The sequence below is a fragment of the Meriones unguiculatus genome, chromosome 15 (assembly GCF_030254825.1).
Source record: "Meriones unguiculatus strain TT.TT164.6M chromosome 15, Bangor_MerUng_6.1, whole genome shotgun sequence".
Classification (NCBI taxonomy): domain Eukaryota; kingdom Metazoa; phylum Chordata; class Mammalia; order Rodentia; family Muridae; genus Meriones; species Meriones unguiculatus.
The window spans coordinates 70,875,032-70,891,973 of record NC_083362.1 but is presented as its reverse complement, the minus strand read 5'-3'; the positions used below and the strand labels follow the sequence as shown (position 1 = coordinate 70,891,973).

General features: G+C 43.4%; 1 protein-coding gene across 6 annotated transcripts in view; it reads left to right on the top strand.

Annotated features, from left to right (window-relative positions):
• LOC110556883 (nuclear body protein SP140-like) overlaps positions 1-16,942 on the top strand; it is a 48,356-nt gene that overhangs the window by 19,425 nt on the left and 11,989 nt on the right. For 4 of the 6 annotated variants that reach the window (XM_060368760.1, XM_060368758.1, XM_060368757.1 and 1 more), the window contains 7 exons: positions 758-859; positions 1,596-1,649; positions 5,231-5,305; positions 6,978-7,058; positions 10,972-11,076; positions 14,576-14,718; positions 15,609-15,656. In XM_060368760.1, the coding sequence (XP_060224743.1) occupies positions 758-859; positions 1,596-1,649; positions 5,231-5,305; positions 6,978-7,058; positions 10,972-11,076; positions 14,576-14,718; positions 15,609-15,653 (605 nt within the window). In that variant the 3' untranslated portion in view covers positions 15,654-15,656. Of the gene's footprint in view, positions 1-757; positions 860-1,595; positions 1,650-5,230; positions 5,306-6,977; positions 7,059-10,971; positions 11,077-14,575; positions 14,719-15,608; positions 15,657-16,696; positions 16,815-16,942 lie in introns of all 6 variants that reach the window. The other 2 variants (XR_009586487.1, XM_060368759.1) reach the window with 2 other exon arrangements.

Genomic DNA, 16,942 nt, shown 5'->3' with positions numbered 1-16,942 from the left:
CTTTACTGGTTTTAAAAAAAACAGTTATTCTTCATCATGGATAATAAGAACTTTAATTTTTTGTTTACAGCTACACATAAAAAATTAAAGATGGAAAATAATGTAGATGGTGGAAAGAACGGGTGTTTTGTTTGTTTCTTAGTTTTCATTGTGCTTGTTTCCATTTTTCCAGAAAGCACTCCTCTGTAGTTCAGACTGTAGCTTGCTGTGCCGTCTAACAACAGTGGGGGCTCTTCTCTGTCTCTGTCTCAGAATCCATGGACTGCATTTTTTGGTTAGGATTAGTATCCAGGATGTTAAATCACCAGCTGGACAAAGGAAGGGGTGAGAAAGAGCTTGCTTTTCTCCTGCTGCTCTATGAGAGACAAGGAGACCATGCCCTAAAATAATCAAACAGATGCAGTTCTGACAAAGCGGGCAAGACTGGACAGGAAAAACTAAAAAAGAAGAACTGAAAGACAGAGGAAGAATGTAAAAATATTTTAGAGGAACAAGAGAAGAGGTGGGACCAAAAAACTTATAAAAATGTCATGTGTCAGAGCCTTGGGATGACAATTAGAAGACCACAATTCAAGGCTAGCTTGGGCTAGTATGAGTTCAAAGCCATCTAGGAAAATTAGTTGACACCCTGTCTGAAAATAAAACACAAAAAAGTCTGAGGGTGTGGCTCACTGGTAGAATTCTTGCCTAGCATGAATGAGCCCCCAGCATTGCAAAATTAAATAACAAACAAACAAACCCCATGATTTTGTCCCAGGAGCAGCGCCATCCACAAGTGAAAAGACATGGTCCTGTGTCATGGGTTCCCCAACATATATGGCAGAAGACCAGGAACCAAGGATGGGAAGCAGCCAAGAAGGTAAGGAATAGATAAGGCTTCCCAGGGTCATGGGTTGGGGATGGCTCCGTGAGTCTCACTCCAGCTACAGTACTAGCTTGTGGTCCAGGCCAGCCCTGAATCCAGTCCTCTGCACCTGCCTACTGGGAGCTGGAGAGAAGCAAGAACCCTTCACAGAGCCGTGTGCTACAGGATGGAGTCAATTGGTCACATCTGGGTGAAAGAGAAGAAACACACTCTTAAAACTGGCACTTATTTGCCTGCTGCCTTGAAGTACTGAGTCACACCCACTCTTTCCTGCCACCCAAGTTGGCTGAGTAAACTCTTGCAGCTAGATAATAAAGTTGTTTTGTCATATAAGCCATGACAAAGGTTCCGATCAGGTATGAGCTTGCAGCCTGTGAAGAGAAGAGTTCAGATCAGCTAGTCCCAATCCACAGTGTATTCCCAACCAAAGTCCTCAAGAGTGTCAAAGAACTAATTAGGGCTTGCCCAGAAAATTACCTACAAAATTCTTATTTGTGCAAAAACATGTTCAGATTTAAAATGTTTCTTTGGGAGGTGGGGGTCCAAAAATGGCCAGGACCCTGCTTGGAATTCCTAGTTGTCAGTTCAGCAGCCTTGGATTCTTCTAGAAGGAAGAAAGAAATGACAATCCAAACATTGGTGTAAGCAAGGTCTTTGCAGTATGAAAGGTCCTAAGGTTTGTTATTTCTCCTCATTATTTCTTTCCTAATAGCCATTTATTGTTTTCTAGAAGCTGTGGACACTAGGAACAACATTACTGTAGGGGAATCCAGGAAGAGGAGAGGTAAGGAAACAATGAGTGTTTCATGCTTTTGATATAACAGAAAAGTCATTTGTTGCTAGAATTACTATTGTTGTGTATGACCTCCCCTATGGTCCTCCTCGACCTTAGAACCTGTTATACTAATGACAAGGGCACTCTACACATGATTAAGCTAAGAACCTTGAAGGGGGAAGTTGTTTTTGCCTGTTGGTATAAGGGTGACTGATCTGATTTTATGGTTCTTTAGAAGTGGGAACCTTTCTTAGATGCAGAGAGAGGAAATGACTATGCAGGAATACTCAGAAGGATGCAAGACTAGTGAGTTTGAGGATGCAGGAAGGGACCAAGAAATGTGGCACCCTTGAGAACATGGAAAGGCAAGGAAATAGGTTCTCCCATAGAACCTCTGGGAACAGATGAAGGGCTGTGGACAGCTGGACATCAGCCTGGTGAGACCCACAGCAAACATCTAACTGACGTGGTGCTGAGAAAAACTTGTGCTGTTTTAAGCCACTGAACTTTTGGTAATTTGTTCCAAGAACAATAAAGAGTGGTAAGTACTTTGGAATACTCAAGGAACTGCGTGACTGTGGCCATGACAGTGACAGACCACACATATGAGGGTGGCCTCATAAGACGGTATTGCTCTGTGGGGTTTAAAATCACCTAATGACACATTGCTCAGAATGCACCCAGTGAGTAAGCAACGAGCAAGTTTACTGAAGGTGGAATGTGGCTCTAGCATCTTCCTACAAATTCACAAGTAGCTTTGAAATTAGGCAGTAAGGAGAAACTGTCAATCAAATTTGTTTGTTTGTCATTTGTCTTTTTTTTTTTTTTTAATACTGGGTCTTACTGTGTAGACCAGCTAGGCTGGAGCCTGCTGTTTAGTCCATGCTGGCTGTAATATACAGAGATATACCTGCCTGTGCCTCATGAATATTGGAATTAAAGGCGTACCCCGCCTAGCTGCTGGGCTCTTGAGGAACTTCAAATACCATGATAGAAAAGGCTTGGGGTCCCCTGAGAAGTGATTTGAAAGAGAGTGAGAACTCAGGGGTACATGAAGAACACTCTGGAGAAAACCTACATCCCTCAGTTTCTGTATGAACATATTACCATTAAGTAGGACTCAGTGTCTTTGCAGTTCTTATTTAAGATAAGGTGTATAGTGAAAGGCACAAATCCTAAGCACACGCTTTGATGAATCCGGCTAATTGCATTGGTTTTACAATAACAAGCCTGACAAGACTTAGAACAGGAGCATGAACCTGAGGAGGTTTTCTGTGCCCTTTCTTTGGCCCCTATTCATCAAGGCAGCCACTTATTGTGCAAGAACAAATTCATTTAGGTTGTTTTGTACGTGCTAAGTAAGATTTCCTGCCGTGAATTTATTATCTGCTTCACATAGAATGAATGCATAGCATAGGAAACGACAGCTTCCTTAAATCTCCTCAAATCTAACATGTCTATAGGATGCCACTTAACTTCTCCTTAACCTTGGGGGTACCTATCATCTCAGGTATGTCTTGTATAGCAACTAGATAAACTAGGGTTAATTTTCTAACAACCTCAGGCTGTCCCCTTTCAGTTTCATTATGCAGAGGCATGGTAGGCTCTTGTCTAAAATCCTCTGTGTCTGAAAATTTCCCTTATTCTCATTTATAGGTCTTTCTAAGGATGTCTGAACTCCTCTGTCTATGTCTGACTATTTTTCTTATTCTCATTTATAAGTCTCTCTAATTTTCCTTCTAAGGCTTGTATCTAATCAATCCACTTTTTCTTTCAGCAAGTACAGAAAGACATTGTAGTGACTAAGAATAAAGTATAAAATACCAAAAGTATAATAATCATAATATGTATTGGTACAATTTAAGGTAAGCCATTTAGCTTTTCATTTTTTGCTTCTTTTTTTCAAGCCATATAGATTAGCCCTATACAAGGCTCTAAAGCATTCTAGTATGGTACTTTACTTATCCTTAACTCTTGAGGATTTCCTCGATGACTTGACAAATCTGATGGCTTCTCAGATTGTCCAAAGTTGGAGTGATCTCTCTGTCCAAGGGATCTTGCCACTAGTGTGAGTGCCAAAATGTTGTGAAGGAAGGAAGGAAGGAAGGAAGGAAGGAAGGAAGGAAGAAAGAAAGGAAAGAGAAAAAGAAAAGGAAAAGGAAAGGAAAGGAAAAAGAAAGGAAAGAAAAGGAAAGGAAAAAGGAAAAGGAAGATGGATGGAAGGAGGGAAAGAAGGAAGGAAGGAAGGAAGGAAGGAAGGAAGGAAGGAAGGAAGGAAGGAAGGAAGGAAGGAAAGAAGGAAGAAAACCCCAAATTGTTCAAATTTACCAACAAAGACTCAGAAGCCAGATGCTGGGGTGAAAACCTGCTAACTCAGAGAGGCAGAGAGAGCACCCAGCTGACCTACTCAGCTCACATTCCAGAGAAAAAAGCCAAAACCCCAAACCCAAAAGCTTACTAGCTCAGCTGACAGCCAGGAGGAAAAAGCCAAAAGCTAAAAGCCAAAAAGCTCTTATTTCTTCTCCACACTCTTAAAAACCCTTCTCTCAAAGTCCCTCCTTTCTATTTAACCTGTCAGCTGGTGTCTTCCTCTGCCTGTTGACCTAGGGTTACCGTTACTAAATCTTGTATAGAGAAAGCTCTTGGATGAATGGTATGTCCTCGGGCTGAGCCACAGCACAATCACCTGCTTACAGTAAAGAGAAAGTTTTTTAATTAAAGGTGAGTGTTAGGGCTTAGCCATACCAAACAATACACAGGTTTTTACAGTTCAGAATGTCAGGGCTCTCAATAGGATCAAATATTCTGCAACAATATTTGGCTCTTGGAATAGATGTGATATCTATATTATTTTTTTAAAAACTGAACATGCTCAACATTTGTCATGAAAGGTATTCTTTGGGGGGGGGTAGACCAATTAACCCTACAATACTTTTTTGAATAAGTCAATCATAAATGCATCTACATGGTAATCTTTCATACAATCTTATTCCTATAAGGTGTATATATTTACAAACAGTCTCTGAAATCTGGTTTTAGGACAGGTCCAAGAGATTCATTTCTTCTAGACAAAAGCTAAATTCCATTTTCCAAATAATTACCAATTTTGCATCAGGTGTGTGAAGTAGGTTTTTGCATCAGGTGTGTGAAGTAGAATCCCACTCTATATTAATTTCACCAAAATAATTTTATGCTCTTGACAATGACCCAGCTGTGCTGATGACTGATGTGTACATTTTTGTTTGGAATGAAAAACAAAACAAAACAAAACAAAACAAAACAAAACATGGTTGCATTCAGTTTTTGAATGCATAATTTGAAAACCACCTTATTTGGGCTGAGTTTTTTGAAACATTTTCATTCATGTCTCTACATGTGTAGACAAACAGATTTTCTTTCCAAAGTGTCAACACAACTGAATCCTGCACATGCTTTAACTCTGACTTCTGCCTGGAAGAACATGGCTCCTTGTCATGAGCTCTCTTCCACCGGGCATGGAGAAAGTGGCCTGATGTGGCTGATGCCTGCCTTGCTCCTTCCCATTTTCCCTGTTCTCTGCTCAACTCTGCATTTGGCTGTGTCCCTCCCAGGTGGCAGCAGAGCTGGTGGCCAGGCAGCTACCAGGAGAAAGAGAAGGACTCCAGCACGCCCTGCCCAGACCAGGGGTAAGATGGCTTCTGTGGATCTTTCCCTTCACCCTCTGAGAGCACCCAGATTTTGGTAAAGTTTGGGGGAATCTAAACCATTCTTTAGGGGGAAAAAAGTTGCTTAAAGGCTGGCATGGTGGCACTCAGCTGTAATCCAGCACTCTGGAAGGCAGAGGCAGACAGGTCTCTAAGTGTGAAGCCAGCCTGGTTTACAAAGGGAGGCTAGGACAGCCAAGGCTACACAGAGAAACTCTGTCTCAAATAAAAACAAAACAACAACAACAACAACAAAACCTACTCAACCTAACTTTTCAAGTTGAGAGCAGAAAAGTTAAAAAGCAAATCTGTTTGGAGAAAGAGTATAACTTGTATTTATGTCATCAATCTTATCTGTCCCAATTTTTTCCTTCCCTCTGAGTTGAACCTGGTTTTTATGGAAATGTTTTTCTCTTGCACATTGACTATTAAAATGGCTACATATGGTGACTTGTAAGCAGAAATCAGATCTACTCTCTCATAGTCCTTTTTCTCCTCCCTTTCAGAGAGTTCTTTCTCATCTTGGGCAGGTCCTGTAGCTTTCCAGTCCCGTTTCAGCAGCGACAGCATTCCACAACAGAGGCTGAGGGCCCTTTCTGGCCTCATACTCAATTTTTGATATCCAAAGTTGTTATAGAGAAATACAATCCCAAATCCTTCTATTTTGCCAATAAAGACTCAGGAGCCAGATGCTGGGGTAAAAAGCTGCTCTCTCAGAGAAGGAGAGAGAGCACCCAGTTGATATTCCAAATTAGGCTACATCCCAGAGAAAAAAACAAAACTCCAAAAAGCCAAAAGTAAAAAGCCCAAGGCTTGCTAGTTCAGCTGATGGCCCTGGAGGAAAAAGACAAAAGCTAAAAGACAAAAAGCTCCTTCTGCTTCTCCCTGCTGTCTTAAATACTCTTCTCTCAAAGTCTCTCCTTTCTACTTAATCCCTGTCAGCTGGTTTCTTGCTCCACCTCTTGACCTAGGGCTAAGGCTAACTTTATTAAATCCTGTGTACTGAAAGCTCCTACATTAAAGGTGTGTGCTAGGGCTGAGCCACACCATAATTACCTACTTACAATAAAAAAAGTTCTTGGATTACAGGTTTGTGATAGGGCTAAATCACACTAAACAAGAAACAGGTTTCTATAACTCACAATCTCGGGGTTCATCATGTGAGTAAATATCCTGCAACAATATTTGGCTCCTCGAATAGATGTGATGTCCATATTTTTATTTGTTTTTTGAGACAGGTTTTCCCTGTGTAGTCCTGGCTGTTCTGGACTCACTTTGTAGACCAAGCTAGCCTCCAATTTACTTTGTTGACTGATGTGTACAGTTTTGTTTGGAAAGGAGAAAAAACATGGTTGCATTCAGTTTTTGAATGCATAATTTGAAAACCACCTTATTTGGGCTGAGTTTTTTTAAAACATTTTCATTCAGGTCTCTACATGTGTAGACAAACAGATTTTCTTTCCAAAGTGTCAACACAACTGAATCCTGCACATGCTTTAACTCTGACTTCTGCCTGGAAGAACATGGCTCCTTGTCATGAGCTCTCTTCCACCGGGCATGGAGAAAGTGGCCTGATGTGGCTGATGCCTGCCTTGCTCCTTCCCATTTTCACCTGTTCTCTGCTCAACTCTGCATTTGGCTGTGTCCCTCCCAGGTGGCAGCAGAGCTGGTGGCCAGGCAGCTACCAGGAGAAAGAAAAGGAAAAGGACTCCAGGACGCTCTACCAAGTCCAGGGGTAAGATGGCTTCTGTGGATCTTTCCCTTCACCCTCTGAGTGCACCCAGATTTTGGAATGGTTTGGAGGAATCTAAAGTCTTTTTTTTTTTTTTGAAAGAAAAAAAAAAAAAACAAAAAACCCTACTCAAGCTTATTTGAGAGCAGCCAAAACTGAAAATCAAAGTTGTTTGGAGCAAGGGTGTAAATTGTATTTATATCGCCACTCTTATCCATCCTAAGTTCTTCTTTCCCTCTGAGTTGAGCCTGATTTTTATGGAAATGCTTTTCTCTCAGACCTTGGTTATTAAAATGGCTACATTTGATGACTTGCAAGCAGAAATCAGATCTACTCTCTCACACTCCTTTCCCTCCTCCCTGTGTTGAGTTTTTTCTCATCTTGGGCAGGCCCTGTAGCTTTCCAGTTCCATTTCAGCAGTAATGGCATTCCATAGCAGTAGCTGGGAGCCCTTTCTGGCCTGATATGCAGTTTTTGAGACAGGAAAACCATCTGAAAGAACAAACAGCAAAGGAATAAACCTTGATGCTTTCTCCAATTTAAAGCACCTCCTCTACTTCAACCTGGACAAGCCCTAGATCAGGACATGCAAACCAGGGCTAGCACCATCCCATTTCAGTGTCCCCTGAGACTCTGCCTCTGTTCCCTAGCAGCTGGTGTGGGCTCAACCGGGTTGGGTTGAAGAGAAGTGAGGTGACTGGTACTTGTGCAGGTGTCTGATGGGCTTAGCTGTGGAAGATGCAGGAGGTAGAGGATGCTCGCTCTCTCTCCCATGAGATTCCATCGCTTCCACAGTAGGGGAAGGTGAGGGGCCAGACCTCATTAAAAGAAATGCAGCTTTTCTTCTGGGGCCTGGTGTAAGGGGCCATGCTGGCATGATCCAGTCCCACTAATGTGTTCTGTGGTCACAGAGGTGGCTTGGCACTTTGCCTTATGATGGGTAGGACCCTGGGGCACCAACTAAGATGGAAAAAAAAAAGACTTTACAGTTTTTTTCATGAGAGCACCTCTGTCCTTAGTTTTGAGAAGACTGACTGGTCACCTGATTTGGCATTTACTACATTGATCCCAACTATTGGACCTTCTATAAAAATGTTAAATAAGGACTAGAGAGATGGCTCAGAGGTTAAGAGCACTGCCTGCTCTTCCAGAGGTCCTGAGTTCAATTCCCAGCAACCACATGGTGGCTCACAACCATCTATAATAAGATCATGGGTCTCCTTCTGGCATGCAGGTGTATATGCAGATAGAACATTGTATACATAATAAATAAACAAAATATTTTTAAAATGTTAAATAAACAGCAGCGAACAGGCACATCTGTCACAACTTTAGAGTTCAGTACTGACCATAAATAACAGTTATTTCAAAAGAACTTTGAGTCATATTCTGACCTTGATTGTATTTCTAGGATTTGTGATGGATTTCATGTTATTATACAGGCACTATAACCTCTGAGTGTAACAAGAACTGAATCTTGCCTTGCTCAGCTATTCTATTTGAAAATAAAACACAGTGGGCCTGTGCTGTGAATTAGCTTAACATAAACTCCAAATCTCCCTGTACCTATACCTCAGCGGGCTAGAGTAGACACCAGTGTTTTTACTTTTTCTCTTCAAAATATGAGGACTAACCATTTCCAATGAAAGGCAACCCAGCAAACCCACTAGACCTGGGGGGTGGGGAGCTACACTGAGTTAGAGAGAAAAGAATTCTGTATTTCTATGTTTACTGGGTTGGCTGAGCCTGTTGCCAGATGTGGAATGGAGGAAGGGTGGCCAGAGCAAAAAGTCATGTGAAACGCTTTCCAGTGGGCTATGATCATGGGCTCTCAGGAGAGGCAGGAAGGAGATATGCTCAGGCATGTCCTACCCTTCCGGTGTCCCAGTGCATCTTGGGAGAGAGGAAGGAGGAGAGTCCCTTGGAAAGCCACTCTACTGCTGCTTGTGATCACACCACCCAGAGAGGAGCCTTAGTTTCCACAAGAGCTTATGTAGCTTAATTAACTGCGGAGACACTTCCTGTTCACTCATTGTGTCAGAGAGACAAGCATCTTGATGAGGCAGCTGAAACAAGGTACAGAGCCCTGGACCACTGCAGTGCTGCCTCCACCGACCTGACACTCTCGAGTGAAAACAATCTCTGACACACGGGGTGTCGCCCAGCAGTGACTGGACACTGAGGTGGCCCAGAGTGCTGGACAGAAACCTGGGTTTCAGCTTTCTTTTCCTTTGCTTGTATGGACTTGGACCTGTCCCTTGTGTCTTTGTTTGTTTGTTTGTTTGTTTGTTTGTTTATTGATTTTTATTACAATTTATTCGCTTTGTATCCCAGCTGTAGCCCCCTCCCTCCTACTCTCCCAATCCTGCCCTTCCCCCCTCCCTCTTCTCCCCCCATGTCCCTCCCCCAGTCCACTATAGGGGAGGTCCTCCGCCCCATCCATCTGACCCTAGCCTATCAGGTCTCATCAGGACTGGCTGCATTGTCTTCCTCTGTGGCCTAGTAAGGCTGCACACACACACACACACACACACATACACACACACCCGCCCAGAGGGAAGATGATCAAAGAGCCAGCCACTGACCCTTGTCTCTTACCTCAATTTCTTTATTTCTAATATAAGAGGGTGATTTATGTCAATCATCCTCATTCCAATGCAGGATTCCAATCAGCTACTTCTCAAACTTATTCTCAGCATCACAGACAGCCCACCTCACCCTCCACCCCACTACCACCACCACCAAATCAAGGTCTCTGATGACAGGAAGGGCAAACTTAGCTTCTTATCTTCCTGCAATTTCCTCAAGGAACATTTATTTATTTGTTTATTTATTTATTTATTTATTTATTATGTAGTGTTCTGCCTGCATGTACACCTACCTGCCAGAAGAGGGCACCAGATCTCATTATATATGGTTATGAGCCACCATGTGGTTGCTGGGAATCAAACTCAGGACTTGTAAGCTCTGAGCCACGTCTCCAGGCCCCAGCCCCGAGGAATTTTCATCTCTACTTTTGTGGAGTTGCATCTCTCCCTTTCCTGTATAGTTTTCAGGTTATTCTAGAACTTTCTGGGTTTCTGTATCAGCTACAGACACAAAACGCTGTTGTGAGGGAGAAATGGAGCAGGGCAGGCATAAAGAAGAGGTAGGCATGATCTTGGCACAACTCTGCTGGGCTGCCCATCGTCTTAGTCAGGGTTTCTCTTGCTTCGGTAAAACACCATGACCAAAAAGCAAATTGGAGAGAAAGGGGTTTATTTGGTTTGCACTTCCACTGCTTATCATGGAAGGAAGTCAAGGCAAGAACTCAAACAGGGCCTGAACAGGGCATGCTTTTCTATGGCACCACCCACAATGGGCTAGCTCCTGCCCGTCAATCACTAATTAAGAAAATGCCCATGCCCGATCAGGGCTGGGGCCTACCATCCCACCATCGACCATTTCAAGAAACTGCTCCCTGTATCACCCAGACAAGACATGCTCCTCAAATTCAACTTGTATATTTGGCAGATTCTGTCAAGTTGATATAAAACTACCCAGCGCATCCATATCATCTCCCTGCTTGCCCAGTCAGTGTGCAAATGGTCTTATCATTGGCTACTATCAGCAGCAAAATAACATGGCTACTAAGATCCTGTCAGAACCACTACAGAGAGTTTCCCTGATGTCAGATTTCTCTACTAAAGCATCCTGGTGTTTCTCTCCCCCCCCCCCCTTTTTTTTTTCATAAATTGACACTGGGGTGGACAGTCTGTCATTATGTATCCAGTGATCTACTTTAAGAAAAGACTTCAAAGCTGTAGATTTGTGAGTCAGAATTTCCCAAGTGCCTTTCTACCTTTACAAGAACGACCGAGGGAGGAGGGGGTCATGCATACCTGCAAAGAGAAACAAAAGACATCTTCTATTTCAGTCCCAAGAATATCCCGTACTGAAGCTTTGTGTTTCAACGCTGACCAGCTTCCTGTGAGGTGTGGTGGTGCAGAAGGGGTGTTATATAAGAAGAAATTCATGCAAGGTGGGTTTCATAGTTTTTACTCTGCAACTTCTAAAGAAAAGAATATGAATTACTTAATGGAATTACTTAAGTGTCACGGACCTGCAGTGACACCTGAATAGCACCTGAGTGAAGGCTGGGGAAAAGGGGAGCAGGGCGACACAAAGAAGGACACCAAGTCTAGGTTCTGATCAAGGTGTCATTTACTGAAAGTCAGGTTAACACTTAAATAGCAGGAAAGAACAAGCAATTTCTCATGGAGGCAACTCTACTTGGCCAAAACATACGAGGGCTCATTCAAGGTTACACAGAACCTGCTGTCTGGTTACCATGGTTGCACGGAATTTATTATCTCATTCTCAGGGTCAGAGCCCTCTGCGGTAGGACTGCCAGGGTCAGTCTCTGAGACACCAAACTTTAGATTAGAGCCAGGGCCAAGGGGCCAAATTCCACTGCTCAGATGCACACTCCAATTTGGCCATTAACTCCAAATAGGCTGCCACACTTAAGGAATTGGGGGCGGGGGGTAGCTTGAAAAGAGGAAGGGATCCTAACCCTGCCATTTCTACACTTGAGAAAAATCATGCCTAATAGATGCTCACAACATGGATATAGCCATGAGCTGCCCAGAGAAGCAGGGAGAAGCCCATGAACTTCCATCCACAGGTGGAAACTATCGTATATTTTCTTTCTAGCCAGACTTAAATGGGAAGAGGCTGTCAGCCTCTGCCTTCACATACCTGGGTCATTAGCACCAGGGTATGGCACTTATGGTGAGACAGATGACCACAGGACAGAGAAGCAGAGAACCAACTTCTTGCCTGGACCCTGCCAAATGTGATGGTTTTATTCTCCAGGGGTGGGGACTTTCTGTGCCTAAGATTTCTCCATTTAAAAAGATACTAATAAACCAAAAGTGTGGTGTCACGTGCCCTTAATCCCAGCACTTGGGGGGCAGGGAGAGGGAGCTTTCTGTGAGTTCGAGGCCAGCCTGGTTTATATATTGAGTTCCAGAACAACCAGAGTTACATGGTAAGACCTTGTCTCAAAAATAAATAAGACAATACTGGTGTCTATTTGAAAATTAATGTATTCATTAATGTAAGATATTTGGCAATCATAGGCTCTGAACTTTTGCAAAAGAAATGCCCACACATGATAGGCTTTGCTGCTCCCTGTCTGTCTCTCCCCCTCAAGATAGCTAGGCCTGTTGCAACTGACTTAACCTGGAGGGAGAGAAGGTAGCCTGGGTAGGTGGACGCAAGCAGGATCTTAATTGGCACAGTGAGTGCACAGGCAAAGAACACACACCTGAGAACAGCTTTGGAGAACTGGTTTCCTTCATTGGGGTGGGGAGGGGTTATTTATGCCCCTGGGGAGGTGGGCAGTGTCTCTGGGGCATGTACAATTGGCCAGGACAGGGCTGTTGGAAGATACTTCATCTGCATACTCAGGGGCTGTGGATGGGTGAGGGGACCTTACAAGGTCACACAGGAGTGAAACCTAATAACTGTTAGGGTAATAAATTCTTACTGTGGCTGATGGTGGGGCAGCCACCTTTATGGCACCAGGTTGGGAGATGAGAGAGAGCCAACTCCTGCCATTCTCCCCCAAAGCTCTGGAGTTGAAGCTGTCCTACAACCCTCCCTCTATAATCCTGAGCCAAAGCTTCATCTCAGATCTCTCTCAATATGAGCCTGTGGATGACAGTTAATAGAAATGATTGCATTGTGACTATGTTTTAACAGCTTTACTAGCTGTAATTCATATACCATACAGCCTTTAATACCAGCTGATAGATCTCTGAGTCTGAGGCGAGCCTGGTCTTTAGGGTGAGTTCCAGGACAGCCAGGGCCACACAAAAGAACCTTGTCTTGGAAAACAAACAAACAAAAATTAAAAAAAACCCAAACAGCCATACAGTTTACCAGATCAATGGGCTTTCTTCTTTGGTGCATCAGAAACACCATTTTTCTCTTCGTTTATATTGGTAAATCCATGCTCATTCCTGCTTCACCCGCCCCTCCCAGCAATAGCCCATCTAATTCCTGTTCTAGAAATCTTCCTACAATGGGTACCACTTGTGACTGCCTTCTTTCACTTAGCATGATGGTTTCAAACTTCATCTGTGTGGTTTATGTAACACATGTTTGTAACTGTCAAATAACATGATATTCCATTGTATGGCTATGTCTTAGTTAGGATTTATATTACTTTGATAAAACACCATGACCAAAACACAAGTTGGGGAGGAAAGAGTTGATTCAGCTTACACTTCCCCACTGCTGTTCATCACAAAGAAAGTCAGTTCAAGAGCTCAAAAGGGAGAGGATCCTGGAGACAGGAGTTGATGGAAAGGCCGTGGAAGGCTGCTGCTGACTGGCTTGCTCAGCCTGCTTTCTTACAGAACCCAGGACCATGGAGGGATGGCACTGCCCACAATGGGCTGGGCCCTCCCACATTGGTCACTAAGTAAGAAAGTACCTTACAGCTGGATCTGACGGAGGCAGCTCCTCAACTGAGGCCCCTTCCTCTCTGGTGACACTAGTATGTGTCAAACTGACCTAAAACCAGCCAGTACAGGATGTATCACATTATCTGTAATCATTCATCAATTTGGATCATTTGTACCGTTGGTTATAATGGATAATGCTGCTTTGAGAATTCATGTACAACATGTGTGTGGACATACACACTCAGTTTGAGGCACACACATACAGAATTGCTGGGTCATATGGAAGGAATCACTGAGATGCTTTTATGGTGGCCACACTATTTTCTATCCCTGCCAGCAATTAAGCAGCACCCAAACGTCCCTCCATCCCTAGCTGCTATTTCTTGTTACTGTTTTTTTTTTTATTACTATTATTATGGTCATCCTGGTAGATATGAGACAGTGTCATTGTGATTTTTGCTTTACGCTTTCATGATAGGGAAGATGTGGAACACAGAACTGGCTTTTTAACATAATCTCTTTCTCCACTGGATAACATTTCACTTATGTTTGATGGTGTCTACTATGACTGCAGGGATGAGCAAACGTCTGTTCAACAGTCCCTTTAGATTGGATAGAAAATGATGTCACATAATCCTGAGTTGCAGACAGAGCTGCAGTCTCCACTCTAAGTGAGGATTCCACCTTGCCTGGGCACCTGAGCCTCTGGTTGTTCTCCAGCCTGAGAGACCCAACAACAGGCTGAATCCGCTCACGCTGTGGAGTCAGCTTTCTTGTTGTGCTTTTCTAGGTGACTCTGAAGAACTTGCACAAAAGGTGCGCATTGGTGGCAACTGTCATTTTCTTCATGCATGAAAATGAAAGAAATATACATGGCTTTGTAAAAGCCCTGTCAGGGAATCCCAGGGCTGAGCTGGGGACTCCTGAAGCCAGGGATGGGGCCTGACTCCTCTGCTATTGGCTTTGAGCACAGTTGAGTGGCTCTAGGTTCAGCTTCATGGGGGGTCATGAATCCGAGCTCTAGGGTCACAGCAGGCTCTGAATCAACTTGCTCTGGTCCTACAGGAATTTCTGTGGAGTCCATACGAACAGCGGATGGGAAATGGCTCACACCCCCTGAATTTGAAATCCTGGGAGGCTATGAAAAGTCAAAGAACTGGAGATTGAGTGTGCGCTGCTACACTAGGACCCTGAAATTTCTGATCGAGGTATGGCCTTCTTATACTGCTTAAGATTGGGTCTCCCAGGAGCATCCTTCTCTATCTACTACCCCCTGGGGTTTTCTATCTTTATGTGGTCCATTGATTAGAGTATCTGATATCCAGTATACATACAACCAGCCTGTGATGACAGGATAGTTCTGGTGTGGGAAGTCAAGCTGGAGTACCTCAGAAGGGGACAGAGAGATTGTGAGGGGAAACTTCTCAATGTTGTGAAGTACCCACCAAAGAAGACTGCTTGGACATGGTTTAAGCCAATATTAAGTCTTTTATTAGCTGGCAGCAACTAGCACTGAGCCTTTCTCAGGATGAGCTTTTAAGCACAAAAATCATGTTCTGGCTTGACATATTTTAGCTAACAAGAACAGTTAGCCAGAAGCAAAACTACAGAAGCCAAAAAGCAAGGCAGTTCATTTAGAGATTTTCCCATAACTATGGACTTTGATGAATTAAGTCTTTGTTTTCATTTTGGCTGGTGGTACTGTCTATGTGCAGAGTCTTATGGCCTAAATGGTAGCTCCATCATGAAGTCAGTTGTGGTAATATTTGGAGGCCTGTTATATCAAGACTGGGGGCCTATTACATCAAGATGCTCCAAAAAAGGGAGAAGATTCTAAGGAGGACTTTCTTGATATTGGTCAGAGTCTGCAAGATATGGTGCAAACATCCTGAAGAAAAACCTGTTTTTCAAGACAGGGTTTCTTTGTGTAGCTTTGGCTGTCTAGGCTGTCCTCAAACTCAGATTCAACTGCCTCTGCCTCCCCAGTGCCAGGATGAAAGGTGTGCGCCACTCCAGCAGGAACCTTTAGGAGGAGATTACAAATACCAGACTCAACACCACAGTCTGTAACCACACACTTGGATCTTCTATCTTTCAGAAAAAATTTCTACCTAACCCTTCAAGAAAACGTGGCAGGACCTAAAATGTGAGTGTGGCCCAGCTTCTTGTAAGTTCTCATCATGTAACTGATTTTACATGTACAGCATTTTATTTTAGGAATTTCAGTTGGCTGGCAATAATTAAAATCAATCTTCCATCTCCCACCCCCACTGTTAGTTTTTCTTTTTCTTTTCTTTGTTCTTATCTTGATACCCTGTTGAAAATGAAACTAGATTTTCTTTGAATGTTGGCTTCCTTGAGGTGGGAACAATAAAGAGCAGTCAGGATAGACCTCAGAGTTGTGGTTTGAGGAAGAATGAAGTTATTTTAAGGACTCAAAGTTGAAAGCACAGCTATGAATATGGAATACCTAAAAAGCATGGAATAATGAATGATCTTCAGCTTAAACTTAGATTCCCCCACCCCACCCCACCCCATGATTTTACTGCTTTCTCACTTTAACGGGATCCGGTGGAGCAGACTTTCCAGGCAGCGTTCAGGTAACAGTAGACTCACAGCCATCTCTGTCTTCTGATGCAAAGCGTGTTTATCACTGTCTACCTGCTAGCTCTGGAGTAAATGAGAGCAGGAGCCGGATGCCTTTGACACTACGCTTCCCATGCCTCCAGGACACCTTCAGAACATCCACCAAGATAAACAGACGTTGAGTGTAGGATGCATGTGAAACTACATGTCGCTGTATGAGAGGGGCAGCTGTATTGGTTACTTGTCCTGTTGCCGTAGCAAGAATGAGGAGATGAGTCAAAAAGATGGATGCTGGTACTTTCTCGTCTTCTTCCTTGTATGCAGTTACCTCAGACCACGGACTAGTGTCCCCACATGCAGGGGGTCTTCTTTCCTCACTTAAATATCTCTGCAAACGCCCCCACAGATACGCCCAGAGATAGGCCTCCCAGGTGATTCAAACCCCAGTCAGCTGAGAATAAAGGTCAACCATCACAAGTCAAACTAATCCCAACCACATCACACTACACCATGGCCCCCATAATATCAATATCTATGTTATCATACAAAATATCTCTGTCTCTGTGTGTGTCTCTCTCTGTCTCTCTCTTTCTCCTGTAGATGCCATGTGACCAGCAGCCTCAGCCTCCTATTACCATGCCTTCTCTTCCGTAATGGGCTATACCTTCAAACCAGGAGCCAAAATAAACTGTTCCTCTCTTACTTCACTTTTGGTCAGGTATGTAGTCAATAGCAACAAGAAAAATCACCCAGCAATCAAAGGCATGGTTCTCTTCTGACCCTTCCCATACTTGTCTACCTTTCTGATAAGATGCACACACATAAAATTTTTCCTTGAGGAAAACT